At 33.7% G+C, this 14819-nt stretch overlaps 1 protein-coding gene across 1 annotated transcript; it reads left to right on the plus strand.

Moving 5' to 3' along the window:
• The first annotated feature begins 3699 nt into the window (after positions 1–3699).
• LOC114183983 (Plastid-lipid associated protein PAP / fibrillin family protein) lies at positions 3700–11918 on the plus strand. The gene is made up of 3 exons (XM_028071205.2): positions 3700–4229; positions 6419–6484; positions 11552–11918. The coding sequence occupies exons 1-3, from the start codon at positions 3760–3762 to the stop codon at positions 11649–11651; spliced, it is 636 nt and encodes a 211-aa protein (XP_027927006.1). The 5' UTR covers positions 3700–3759; the 3' UTR covers positions 11652–11918.
• Positions 11919–14819: the final 2901 nt, after the last annotated feature.

Genomic DNA, 14819 nt, shown 5'->3' on the forward strand with positions numbered 1-14819 from the left:
AAACATAACTTAATCAATGAGAACATAAGCAAATTGGAATATAAAAGTGAATAGAAAGAGTAAAGAAACCTTAATGATACAGAGGAACTTAAATAAACTGAAATTATGAGTATTGTTGCTTTATCCATGAAGAAAGATACATAGAATACCATCAAGAACAACTCATAATCATTGAAGAATCATTGAGAGGAAAAACTAAAAACTAGGGAAAGAGAAAAAATTCTTGTACCTTACTTTCTTCCGTGTTTGGGTACATTATTACTCAATACAATGCAAATTCCTAATTGAATATTGAAAAGGTTCTAAAATTCTCTGCCAAAAAGTTGCTTTTGCTCTTATGTGACTTGTTCTTTACTGATTTTTTGATTCTCTTGTCTGCTGACATGGCAATATGGGATTTGTTGCCTTAGCTCAACCCCTTTGCCTCTTCTAGATCATTTCAAAGTAGAAAGGAGTGTTCTAATAAAAAAGTTGCTACTTGGACTAAAATTTATGAAGATATTCTTGGCTAGAACACGTCCAACTTCTTGCAAACTATTGTGAGCTTCCCACTTGCATTGCACTTAGCTCAGAACTCCAAAAATTTTGATCTTGTATTCAAATTAAAGTTCTTTTAGTGTAAGATGCAATACAACAAGTTTCATCTCAATTGGACATTTGTGAAAAAACTTATGAGTACAACAATCAGCAATGGTTAAAACATTCTTAGTTGTAAAACTCTTATTGCAACAACTTCTGAAATTGCTACAAATGATAAAAGTGAACTAAGAACGAGGAATACAAGAAATGATAATTCAAAAGAGATGCAATAGATTATAAGATAGAAGTATAAAAATTGAGTCATCTAAGACAGAAGATCTTTTACATACAAAGAAAATAATATATTTGAGCTTTCTTTACCAATCATTCAACCATCTAGTTTACTATACATGTATCACAATGCTAAAACACTTGAAATGATGTGTCTCACGTGACTATTTTATTTAAACGACTCAAAGACATTTTCAATGAAGAGTCCTAACCATAATCTTAAGTTTAAGACATTAGATTATGCAACATAGATGTCATTAAATTTAAGATCATTAATCTTAAAACTATTTTTTTAACCATTAGTCTAATAAAAAAATTTATATTAAAATAGAAGTTACAACATTATAAAATCTTTGTATATTAAAATAAAAATTAACAAAAAATATCTTAAAGGTGATATGGTGTGACATCCCAATTAGAATAATAAAATCTCACACAATTATAATATTAAAGAGCAATCAGATAAATAGTATAGGAAGATCCACCAGTACAATCATCCATAAACATACTTAGGAAAGATAATCAAGGCACACCAAGATGCCATACCAAATATAACTAAAGACTTTTACAGTTTGCAAAAGATTGCTCATAGAGCAAGGAACTACAAAGGCAATAGGGCCTTAGAACTGCTCATAAGAGCCATAGCTAACAAATCCAAACTAAATCGTCACCACCTTCAGATCTACCTTCAAGATTTCCCCTATCTGCTCTCAACAATAAGGTGATCATCGCAAAAGAGAAAGAAAAGCAAGGAATAAACACAAATGAAAGGGTAAGCTAGAATAAAATATTTTAACATGTTATCGAGCAAGCAAATGATAAAACGGGTTATAATCAAACAAAGCAGTAGGCACCCAAATCATGTGAAAGCAAACAATTACAAGACGCTTTGACTCAATATCCGGATAATACGCTTGATATAGAATTCTAAAGGAAGTATGCACCTGTGCTAGTTTCTAAACTCTGTAGAGTCTAGACGCAAGGGGTTATCACCCAACCACACACAAGGTTAATCCTCTAATGTCTTGGGCCCAATATGTCCCAAGACTAGGACCTCCTGCCACTCTCACCACATAAATTATTTTACTCTATGTGAGAGTGAATAATTAGAGTTCAGGATACCTTCCTTTATCTAGACATCTCCTATATCAAGGTATACACTAACCACCATCACCAAGAGTTTCCCTTGAAACTCTTTTACCAACAAAATCCACATGCCATATCAAGCATTCCATTCTCATGCAAACCACCACCAACCATACAGTCATGTTTTCCATTTCATACACAACATAACAAGATCCCATTCAATCTCATGCTTTGTAAATGCATACCAATGTCCAACCCAACCAAGTCATGGCTCCTTACATAACAACACATTATGAAAATGATTTGGGATTTTAGAAATAAAACTGCAGCTTGTATAAAGATAATTGAATCAAGAAGCAAATGCAACAAGAACCAGCTTAATTGAATAACTATAGAGTAAGTTATGCACCAAACAAGCAATGAAGGTTAATGCTGTCAACAACCAAACTACAAGGACCTTGCGATAAAAATTGCTCTCACTACAAAGCTCCGATTCAAGATCCGATCGGTCAAAGTGAAGAACTAGGTGTTAAGGTTCAGGTCGATCCAACGGTTAACGAAGTAGGAACCCTCATTTTACGAAAAGTGTACAGTGTAGGAAAATGGGTAGCGCCACACCATATGCTTCTTGGTTGTGAGATTTTGACTTGTTCTACTGCACAATTTGGTATCTTGCACTTTTATCTTCTCAAAATCATTTCAAAGTGGTTTACAGATGATACCAAATTGAACAATTGCAACAATCAATATCTCTTATTCCAATTGTAATCTAAACTACATAAAATTCTCTAACCTATAGATACCTAAACATGAAATTCATCCCAATTCAATGCAATCATCAATCAAACATACTCAACACATTCCATAACCAAAATAAGTACGCTCTAATTCAAAGAAAAAGAATAAGTTCTAGCTTCCCTTACCTGAGAAAAAGAGGGCTAAAGGAAACGAGAGCCCTAACAGCAGCTCACACAACACCATGATAGATTAAGAAGTTGTAATGTATCTGAGGTACACGAAAAAAACTATTAGAGCAACCCCAAGCTGGACCAACACTACTAAGCAGAAAAGGAAGGGAACAAATACAAAGCTCAAGCGTTTTACTTATTTGGAGAGGACTTTAGACTAACTCTAAGAAACACTCTAGTTATGTCCTAGCATAACTGCTGCTCAAGAGTTGGAAGAGGGAGGGGACTGTTCTCTATAATATGAGACAAAATGAAGAGTGAGGAACTGTAAGGGAGTCTTGGAAGTTTAAAGTGGCTGATCTTAGGTCCTCAAAAAGACCAAGCCTAATTCATCCTTAAAACAGAGTGTAAAATAGAAAAAAAAAAGGGTCTCACACATAATAAAATAAAATCTACATAAAATATAATCGCCATAGAAGTTAATATTAGATATAACTCACTGCATTGGAAAAAATAAGTATAAATCATAGTATAAAACAACTTAAATATTACAGATTTTAAATGAATGAATACGGGAGAGGTTTACAAAATTTTAAGAGTAAAAACATTTTTAAACATTAATTGTCGTTATTTTTTTAAAGCTTTTTTTTACTCGAATCTTGATATAGAAAATTAGAAGAAAAAAAACGCAATTACATCAAAATCATTTTAAAAGTAAAATAACGTTCAGTAAGATTTGTTTGTATTTGTTGTTCTAATATTGAGCGTGGACTGTGCACTTAATCAACTCACAAAATTTACAATGGGAAAATCTCACATAATTAATCTCCACGTGCATTCCACGTGGCTCCCACAATATCTTCCCCTGTGTGAAATTTGAGTTCTCAACCGCCAATTCTTTCAAGTTCACTCCCTCCACAGACCCCATGGAACTCAATCATCGAAACCACCACCCATGCCCATGGCCACGCTCCTTATTCCCAACCCCTTCAACACCAAACTCCCTGGCCCGCGCTACTCTCACCGGAGGTTCACCTGCTCCTCCGTCACGACCCAATCCCGATCCGCCAAGGAGCACCTTCTCGCCCTCATAGCCGACCAGGACCGCGGCCTCCGGACGCAGAGCGATCCCGTGAAGCGAGCAGCAATTGTCGAAGCCATCGACGCGATGGCCGTCGTAGGCGCTGGCTCCGTCACCACCGGCGATTCTCTGTCGGCGACGTGGCGGCTGCTGTGGACGACAGAGAAGGAGCAACTCTTCATCATCGAGAAGGCTCCCTTGTTTGGAACCCGAGCCGGCGACGTGTTACAGGTCATAGATGTTCGGAATGGGACGCTCAACAACGTCATCACATTTCCCCCTGATGGCGTTTTCTTTGTTCGATCCAGTATCGAGGTTGCGTCGCCGCAGAGAGTGAATTTCAGGTGAATAATTGGGCTTAATAATGATAACAACAATAATGAATAATGATTTTTTTTGTTCATCTGAAATTAATTGAGTTGATTTTTGAGTTTGATTTTGGTGTCATACACACCCTTGCATGTGGATAACGGTATAGTATGCTTATTATTATTGACTCTTGGAAAAACGAGTGTACTCTGTCACTTTGTCTCCTGCAATTATCAATCTTGAGTAGGGGAATTTTTGTCAGCAAGAAGTCAAGCAGTGTTGGTATATTTTCTACCACTTTCTTCTACTATTGAAAAACGACAGTTTCATGACCAGTCTAAAGTTGAGAAAATCTTCTCATCATTCTCTTCCCTAAGGATATCTGACCAATTAACCTCGGCTGGTTCGAAAGAGAGAGGGGAGGGAAAGAAATACATACTTTGTTTGATCCTAACTTCATAAGTGAGGGGAAAACAAATATACAGTTCTATCCGTATAATCAGTAATGGAGAAGATGACATACAAAATAAATCTTGCAATATTTTGTCTGCATACAAGAAATCACCCCCTTTCCTTTTCCTTTAAATCCCTCCAAACATTAGCGGGGAGATTTTGGTACCTAATTTCCCCTTCTCTCCTCTCCTAATTTCTAAATGAAAGAGTTCTAATTAAAATATCCCCTCCCCTTCTCCCTTCATTTACCCTCTAGCAAAACTAAACCCAAAAGGCCTACTGGCCTATTTTGATTGATTTTTTTTTTTTTGCCCATTGTCATTAATTTGTCTAGCATTACTCAAGTTTTATATTGTTAACACTTAATATGAAATTTATTTGCCTCTGAGATGGTTTTTGACATTGTATTGTAGTACCATCTTCGTTTACCTATTGAATTGATTCTCTGCTACGAAGTTCCTAAATTTTGGATCGCTTTTTGTTTGTTATACTCTTGTTGTAAATAGCAAATTATTATGATAAAAATATCTTCAATATCTCCATATTGCTATGTAGAATTCTCTTATTCATTTCAGTATATTTTTATTTTCCTATTTTAAATTGATTATTATAAATAGAAATGATGAGATGCAGTAGTTGCCACATTAACCGCTGCGACTGCCACTGTTGGCCATCGTTGTTGAGGTCATTCGTTGGCTAGGAAGGAGTTCGCCATGCCAGTGATCACGATATTTGTAGTTGCATTGGTAACAGAGTTTCCACACATGATAACACGCCACCACTAGGATCGACGGGAGTAGCCCACACACCTTATTCTGGCAAATCTTACTTGTTGCCACCATTATAGACATGGTCATTAGGACCTTTTGAGCTCATTCCAAGGGGTGGTGCTGTAAAATACAAGAATTGCTATGAAAAGCAACATTACATGAAAGAGCTTGTGAGATTTTCTACAAAAATCAAATTAGTAGACAATTTAGGGATATGAAAGACACTTTTTAAGGATATGGATGGGCTTATTTCAACCTCTCCTTGTCTTGCTGTTGTTATAAGACTTGCATCTGTTATGAAAATTTTCTTGTTGCTAGGACAAAATGTATGGAGAAGTATTTGGGTTGAAGGTCATATGGTTAGTGGCTCAAGAGTCTACTATCCAATAGTGAGAAGAAGGTGTATCTGAAGCATTAAGACCAAAAGAAAATGGAAACTTATCGAAATTTGTTAGAGAACACGTACCTGTGGCCTGAACATTCTTTAATTCTCCAGCAATTTGAGATCTGTCCCCAATTTCCATTCTAGAATTCATGATCTCATCCATATAGGTGGATTATGCAGAAATAAAGGTTGCAATATGATCAGAGTGGTGCAACAATAAAGGTTGTGTTTTAGGGTTAATATATACCGTTAGAAACTCCCAAAGATCTAGAGCTTCGATAAATTTAGAAATAATAATATATTTATTTATTCTGTTTTTCAATAATGAGGTCATTGGTCCTAAGTAATAAAGAATAAAGTTACATCAAGGATAAGTAAAAAACTTCCTAAAATACCTAATGAGCAGCACGGTCTTGACACAAGCCAACCTTTTATCCCTTATTCATCATATCAATGTAATATTTTTTCATTTAAAGTCTCTTATATTCATTTTCATGTCAAAATTGTTGATAGTATTTTTAGGTGTTTGAAAGCACATAACTGAAAGTTTAATGAGTTTAGATTTCTTACACAAGAAATATTCTAATACATTTGATGGCTGACATTGGTTGTTTAGATTTACAAGTGCAGTATTACGTGGAAAGAACTGGGAAATACCATTGCCACCATTTGGACAGGGTTGGTAAGTACTTTTTAGTTCAATTATATAAGAATATGTTTGATAAGCATTCTCATATGTATCTTTACGTGATAACAAATGATTTCAAAGTTCATTCTTCCACATTTTCCTATCTTCAAATTTAATGATTTTGCTTATTAGCATAGAAGAATGATTGTTAGCTTGCCTGGTTATAGGATGGCTAACTTTCAATGTTTACACTTAAATGTTTGTAGCTTAGGGGTAGCAAAAGCTTTTGTATTAAATTTGAGCTGAAAGTGAAATATACATTATAATTTTAATATTTTAATATTAATATATATTTTATTAATTCTTCATATATTTTGTTTATTAATGTATCTGTTGTGGATAATATAGAAACTAGCCGTATATTGTATTTCTTTTTATGATCCAATGGTCCAACTTGAGAGAGTGTTGGAATGTAATTAGTCATTAGCTCTTACAAATTTGTTAATTATTAGTTGTTACGTCGTATTCTAGGATATTAAATCATTAATTCCTGATTATTAGGTGAAAACTTATTATTTTTTATTATGTAAGTTAATATAAATATATATCATGTTTTATACTTTTTACCCATAACGATCAGACAAATTTCTCTTTTTATAGTCTCCATGAAACATGATTTTAAAGGAAACTTGAAGTCTGGCACAAAAATTTGGGTGTCAAAGTGAATCAATCGACTTATACGGGTTGGTTTACCATGGATTGAGCTAAAAAAAAGTCAGCTCAACTCGACTCACTTTTTGGTGAGATAGATATTTTGTAACCTACCCTGATCCACCATGAGTTGGTGGGTTAGATGGACTAACTCATTTAAGATGATTTTTTTTCCAATTTATTTTATGTTGCAACCATGGTAGTCAAAATCGTGATCCAAAACGTAAGATCTTACGAGTCTATGATCTTTTTCTCCCTCCCCAATCTAGCTTCACTTAAAACTTGAGATGTTCACGGATCGTATTGGACTGTCATTGTAACCTGCAGTGCCTCCCAACAGCAAAAGAGAAGTTGATAGAGTCGCAATGGTGGTTCTCTCGCAGCCTCGCGTTGCATTCCCTTCCAACAGTGAGAGAATAAGCGGATAGACGTTGCGGTGGTGCTGCCTCTATCAACGGCGACTCACACGACGACTACTCTCGCGGTGACATCAACGTACCTAGCAATGCTAGTGGCCTCTTTACACATCTCTTTGCGAGGGGAGATGGAATTGGGACATGCTTTAAAACCCTAATTCTTTAACCTAGTTTTTTAAACATATTAAAACCCAATTTTAAAGTCCAATTAGTGACTCTGAAAGGTAAAAAGAAGTCATTGTAAAAGTTACGACTAAGGTAAAAGTAACTCTTTTAAAATAAGATTGACTCTCTATCTTCTACAAGAGAGAAAAGGCGAGGTTGAAATTAAAATATTAAAAACGGTAGTGTGAAAGATTAAAAAAATAAAAACTCCCATGCTTAATATTAAAAAAATAAAAAATAGTAATTCTTTCTATGATATTAAAACTATTCCCTCTCTTCTATAAATGGGAAACCTATCACTGCACAACTACTTCTACTACATAGTGAGAACTACCACTCCATCTCTTTTCCCTTCATAGGATCTTACTATCCGTGTTACGATCTTTCGATTTACGATTTATATTTTCCTTTTCGATCCGGGTAGGATCTCGATATTGACTAACATGGTTGCAACACAATCAAAGTGGATTGACAAGACTCATTTTTTTATAACATTACAATCAAAGTGTTCACCTATTTCACCAAACATTATTATAAAGATAATAGTTGAAATTTAAAGTATCAATCTACATAATTTGACAAACAAATAAATTAAACATCAAAACTATTAAAAAATATAGTGTTTAAAAAATTCAAATCATCAACTTACATAATTAGAAGTAGTAAATAATTATAATAAAAAAAATTATGAAAAAATAGTATAAAAATAATGAAGGGGGTTACGGGTCAACCCATCTTCAACTCGACTTGAACTCATTCAATTTGAGTTAAGTGAGTCGGGTTCATTTTGACCCACATTTAAGAAAGTTGAACATATTCCAACCCAATTTGACTCAAACCCATGATGAGCTAGGTTTGCTCACGAATTTGTATCTATTTTGACATCTTTACACAAAGGGTACCACAAGACAAGGGATTTGGAAATGGCTTAATCTAATGAAAAAGAACATTATCAGTAAAAAGACATCATGACGTGTGATTGGTAACCATATTGTTGGAGATCCTACATCGACTAGAGATAAAGTCAAATTATAATATATAAGTGGATGCAAGCAAGGTAGTCAAAATCGAGATCTTACTCAAGATTGGAAAGGAAAATATAAATCGTAGATCAGAAGATCGTAACACGGATTGTAAGATCCTACAAATTTTATTATCACTCAAAACTCATAACTAAACTTAATAATATATAAAATAAAAGAGTACATCATTAGGTGCAAGTGCCAATTTACTCTTACTACTTTTTTGAATTTTTACCCGTGGCGCTTATTGTTTTTTTAATCTTTCACAGTGGCGCCTTTTCTCTCTTGTGGACAAGAGGAAGTCACTTTCTATTAAAAAATTACTTTTTACCTTTTGGGTCATTGACAGCCTTCAGTCACATCTTTTTAGTTTTTGGTTGCAGTTTTAATTGGAGTCATTTTGGACTTTAAAATGTTTTAAAAAATAGGCTAAAGTATTAGGGTTTAAAACCCAATTCCAACCCACTAAAATGAAACACCTAAAAAAACCCTATAGTTGTCTTCTACACACAAACACTTACGAGAGGCAAGCATCCAGGCTATGAGCTGTGAGAAGTGCCACAACAAGTGACATCTCTGTGATGAGCTCCGCTGCAACGCTTCGTGAAACTTGCCATTTCCTCATGAGTTGTAATTTTCAATGGTGATCCTTTACGATCCGTAAAAATTGGAACATTCAAGTGACGCGAAATCGGGGAAGGAGAAGAAGATCATAAGCTCATACGATCTTACGTGTTGAAATGTCATTTTGACTACCATGGATGCAAGTCTCACTTTACAAGCCAATTTTGTAAGGTTGAGTTAGGCATAAAGTTTACTATTAAGATGGTATTAGAGTAATCTGAAACCTATCCTAATAAGATTTGTTGTTTGGTAAGCATATTGTGTCACCTGCTATCGAACTATCCATTATTGTCTAGTCTTACACTTGAGATGTATATGCCTCAGTGTGAGGGGTTTGTGTAATAGATCTTCCATCGATTAGAGATAAGACCAAATTACAATATATAATGATTGAGAATGGAGGCTAGAATGTTCTCAAAGGGTGATTGTAGCTAGAGTGTACGTATATAAGTTACATAATTCAGAATACACTACTTTGTACATTGGTGTTGGGTAGTCTATGGGAAAAAAAGAATGGGGAGACTTTTACTAATGGACCAAGAGCTAAGTGTCTACATGACATCACCTTCATTTTAAAACCGTTGGGCAATAACTTTTGGGTCATTCTTACTTATATGACAAATAAGTAGAACACAACATGGGAGAGTTGAATTGTGTTTTCAATTTTGTTTTCAATTTTTTGCAAACATTGTCTGATGATATACAATCAAGTGATAGTTTTATACTTGATTGATGATCTTTCAAACGTTTCTAAAACCTATGTTTGAAAACTTCTTAGGTTAGTGTAGACATAATAACATGCAATTTTAACTAGATAAGGAGGAAATTACTGGGTGCAATTTATATTGGTTTGTTTGCAAATGCAAATTAAGTTCCATTCTCAATCAACAAATTGAGTTCTACTCTTCAAACTAATGATGCAAGATACAACACATGTATTGTTTCGGCTACTAGACACTCTTGGTTGACCTGTTTGAGTATTGTTTCAAAACTTAGCCACTCTTGACTAACTTGTGAAGTATTGTTTAAATACCTAGCCACTTTTGGGTAAAAGCCTGAGTACTATTTTGGAATGTAGTCGCTCTAGCCCACTAAGTAGTGTTTAACAAACAGTAACTCCTATCTAAGACAAGGTTCGTTTAAGATGTGATCTGAAAGATCACAGATTGCTCACAAGAGAAGGGCAATGTCTAAGTGTACGATGTTTAAACCCTCTATTAGTTTGTTAACGAACACAATAGGGTTTACTTACAAAGCTTTTAGGGCACAAAAACATTTTAGCAACATTTTAACACTTTTGCAAATTGAACTCGTTGCTCTTCTTCTTGAAGGATAACTTTATATAGGTATGGAAGAAAAGAGTGGGTAAAAAACTAAACTGTATTCACAGTGTGAGAATTTAAGTCACTATTGAAACACCAACACAGTGCCCTAACCTTACAATGAATTGATTAATAGGGGTTATTCAAAGTCCGTACGTATTGGTAGACTATATTAAATTTTAAATTTATATAAGTTCTAATACATAAATTAATGTACGGCTACTAACTTTTGTCTCATTTTTATGTGGTTTTGTACTATTTCACCTTCATTAAGAAAGTGTTACACATAATAGCATTGTAACATATACAAATAATTTAACCCTTATAATATTTTTTGCTTCAAAAAAGAATAATTATTTTATCTTTGTTTCTCCTTTTTACTTTTCAGGCCAAACTTTACGTCTTCTCTCACAATTTTTACTCATCTCTTTTCTCTTGCTTTAAAGTTTTAAAGTATACTGGTTCATCAGTAATTGCATAACAAATTTAGGTGAACTGATTCAGGAATAAAGAGCAAATTAGTAAACACGATCCAATTCGAGGTTCTTTAACATGAATTGTGTTTCTAAGTTCTTGATACAATTTACCAGGCTAACGATAAGTGAATGGTATTTCATAGACACTATACTGAATAACCTTTGAATCCAACTCTTGAAAGTTGTCTGGTAATAAATAAGAACCAAATACTTTAAATTCTACCGAACCTCCTATACTACTTGATATGTGACTTAATATGTGATTATACCCAAGTTCCTATGAGTGTAATCTGTAAAAGATAAAAGAACAGTTCTATTAGAGTCTGTTGTTTAGGAGTCTTGAGAAGTTTTATTGCAGTAATGTGCTTGTGTCCTGTTTTTGCAGGTTTGATACTGTGTACCTCGATGATGACCTTCGAGTTGTAAAGGATATCCGGGGAGACTATTTAGTTGTTGACCGAGCTTCCTATAACTGGAAGGAATGAATGGAATCTTCATTTCCTTGTTAACTCTTTTTCATCAATGAAAACTTTCGAAGCAACTGCCCTTACTGTTTTAGTGCAGTTCTTTGCTTTGTTAAGGTCTTTTATCTCTTTTAGTTATGCTAATTTATATGCTTAGTTAAATATTGATTTTGAGATCATCAAGGAGACTTCAGTTACTTCCAGTAACGAGGGAAACATTTTATTTTATGTTCTTCTGAATCTCCAGCTAAATAATATTAAAGGGGCATGCTTGTATCATCCTATAAATACTAATATTCTTAACGTCTTTAAGTTGGATATATGTCCAGTAGAATTGAGGATTTTACCTCTTGCACCTCCAAAAAATTTTCTTCACCCTTTCAATTTCTAAATAATCATTTTACCCTCCATAAAAGATACTTCTGCATTATATATTCCGGATTTGAAAATTTTGAAAACAAGATTTTTGGAATAAATTTTTAGAATGCATGAAATACATTCCGAAATAAATTTTTCAGAATGGAATTTTCGGAAGAAACATTTGGAATGCATATTATGTATTTTGGAATGAGTTATTTACAATTCTCTTGCATGAATTGTGATCTAGAAAGAACTTTCCGCACACATTAAATACATTTCGAAAATAGCTTTCCAATGATTTTTTTTTTCTGCTTTTTCTCTCTTGTTCTTTATAGTATTCTCCCTCTCTTCTTCCTCTACAGCATTAATGCGACGACAACGGTGACATGACAATGATTGTGTGATATGGTAGGGTGATGAAAGGTGTTTTAAGTTCTTTTCTAATATAATGTGGGTGCAGGTAGTATTTGTGGAGGTTTAGTAAGCAATAGTTTAGAATTGAATGCAAGGTAATGCAAATGTTTCTCTCTATATTTGGGTATGGGAGAAGTTTAATTCTCCATGCATCAGCTTTTAGATTTGATAATATACTTGGAAATGAAATATTTTATTACACAACGCGGAATGTATTTATAAATGCTTCATCCAAGTATAATTTTTTATTTAAATAATAAATACAAGTGATAATATTAATAAATAATCTCAAATTACTTTTTATTTTATTTTTCTTTAATCAAATAGTTTCTACTTTTATTTTTTTCTTTTTAACCGAATAATTTATACTTTTATTTCATTCACTCACATTTTGTCCCTTTCATTTTTCTTTAAACATACCGTACTTAAGAAAAGCACATTTGTTGAGAGATGTTTGCTGAAAGTTTTGTTTTTTTATATATATTTGGAATACGTAATTTAATGTACTTTGAGTGTATAACCATCTATTACACTATAGACCCAACAAATAACAAATCTTGTTATGATAAGTTTTGGATGACTTTGATACCATTTTAAGAAGTGAATATTAAGTCTAAGTCAATCCTACAAAATTAGATTGTAAGATCATGCTTTCATCCACATTGTAGATTTATCTTATCTCTAGTCGGTGAACAATACCATTTTATGAAGTGACCTTTAAGCTTAATTCAACCTTACAAAAATGGCTTGTAAGGTAAGGTTTGCACCTGCTTATATATTGTAAATTTGTCTTATCTATAGTTGATGGGTGATACCATTTAAAAGTTGACTTTAAGCTTAACTCAACCCTATAAACTGGCTTGTAATGTGAGGTTTGCACCTACTTATATATTGTAAATTTGTCTTACCTCTGATCAATGGGAGATCTCCATCATATCCCCTCACGCCAAGGTATATACATCTCTAGTGCCGGATTTGACATTAATGGGTGATTCGATAGTGAGTGACACAATAGGTCCAAAAAATAACAAATCTTTCTAGGATAGGTTTCGTGTGACTTTAATACCATCTTAAGAACTAGACTTTAAATCTAACTCAACCCTAAAAATTTGGCTTGTAAGGTGAGGTTTGCACTTACTTCTTTACTATAAATTTACCTTATCTCTAGTCAATGGGTGATGTCATTTTAAGAAACTAGACTTTAAGCCTAACTCAACTTTTTAAAACTGACTTGTAAAATGAGGTTTGCTCTTACTTATATACTATAAATTCGTCTTATCTCTAGTCGATGTGGGATCTATAAGACATCCCCTAACACCAAGGCATATACATCTCGAGTGGGAGAATAAACATTAATGAGTGGTACAATAGCAGCTCGATAGGAATTGGCATGATAGGTCTAATAAACAACAAATCTTGCTATAATAGGCTTGAAAATGGCTTTAATACCATCTTAGGAAAAAGACTTTAAGCCTAACTCAATCTTACCAAACCAAAAATTAGCTTGTAAGGTGATGTGAAGTGCATAATAACCCAAATGGAGGAGGACTAAGGCGCCACATTGATGCAATTTCTTTTATTTAAATAAGGGCCCAATGCTTTGTAAAATTGGCTAACCAAATTGTTTCTTTGATTAACCAATTAATGGAGTTTAATTTTGCTTTATTTTCAAGTTGTAATAAAAGCTCATTTGCCAACTTAAGAATCAACCTTTGGGAAGACCAAGAGGATGAATAGTTGAATGCTTTTGGGGTGACTTTTGGGCTGCCAAATTTGTAGTTACAATCAGCCACTAAGTAATGGGATCATAAATAGCTTAAGTGGGATATAATTGCAATTTATGGGACTTTTTTAATTCCAGTGGTTAAAGCTTCTATATAAGCTAAACCATTTTATCAATGAAGACAAGTTGAGTTTTTTTTTTCCAGAAAATATTATAGCTTTCTTTTCTATCTTAGTGAGAGTGATTCTCCTAAGTTCTTGAATGATTCAAGAATCACTGAGTTTTATCAAAGGTCCTTCATACCTTTGTGTGTTTAAACTCTTAGGCTTATCTTCCATCCTTGGAAATGTGACGTCTATCAATTTCCACTCCATCTTCTTATCTATTTCTATTTTCTCATTTTAAAAAATTTCTCATATTTCTTGCTTATTAGCATTCCAACCTTGATAGATCAGTAAAACGAATCCACCCTTCTAGATTCACATCATAAGGTGAAGTTTGCATCCACTTATATTTTACAAATTCGTCTTATCTCTAGTCGATGTGGAATCTCCAACAATATTAATAATAATTTTATCTTCCTTTTTTGGTGTATAATGCAAGCATCAGATAACGACAAACCAAATCAACCATCAGAGCAGCACTGGTCGGAGCGGAAACACAACGCTCTCCACTAAGCAAGCATAGATCGT

Source organism: Vigna unguiculata, chromosome 5 (genome assembly GCF_037176805.1).
Source record: "Vigna unguiculata cultivar grain cowpea cultivar isolate G323 ecotype 2 chromosome 5, ASM3717680v1, whole genome shotgun sequence".
NCBI lineage: Eukaryota > Viridiplantae > Streptophyta > Magnoliopsida > Fabales > Fabaceae > Vigna > Vigna unguiculata.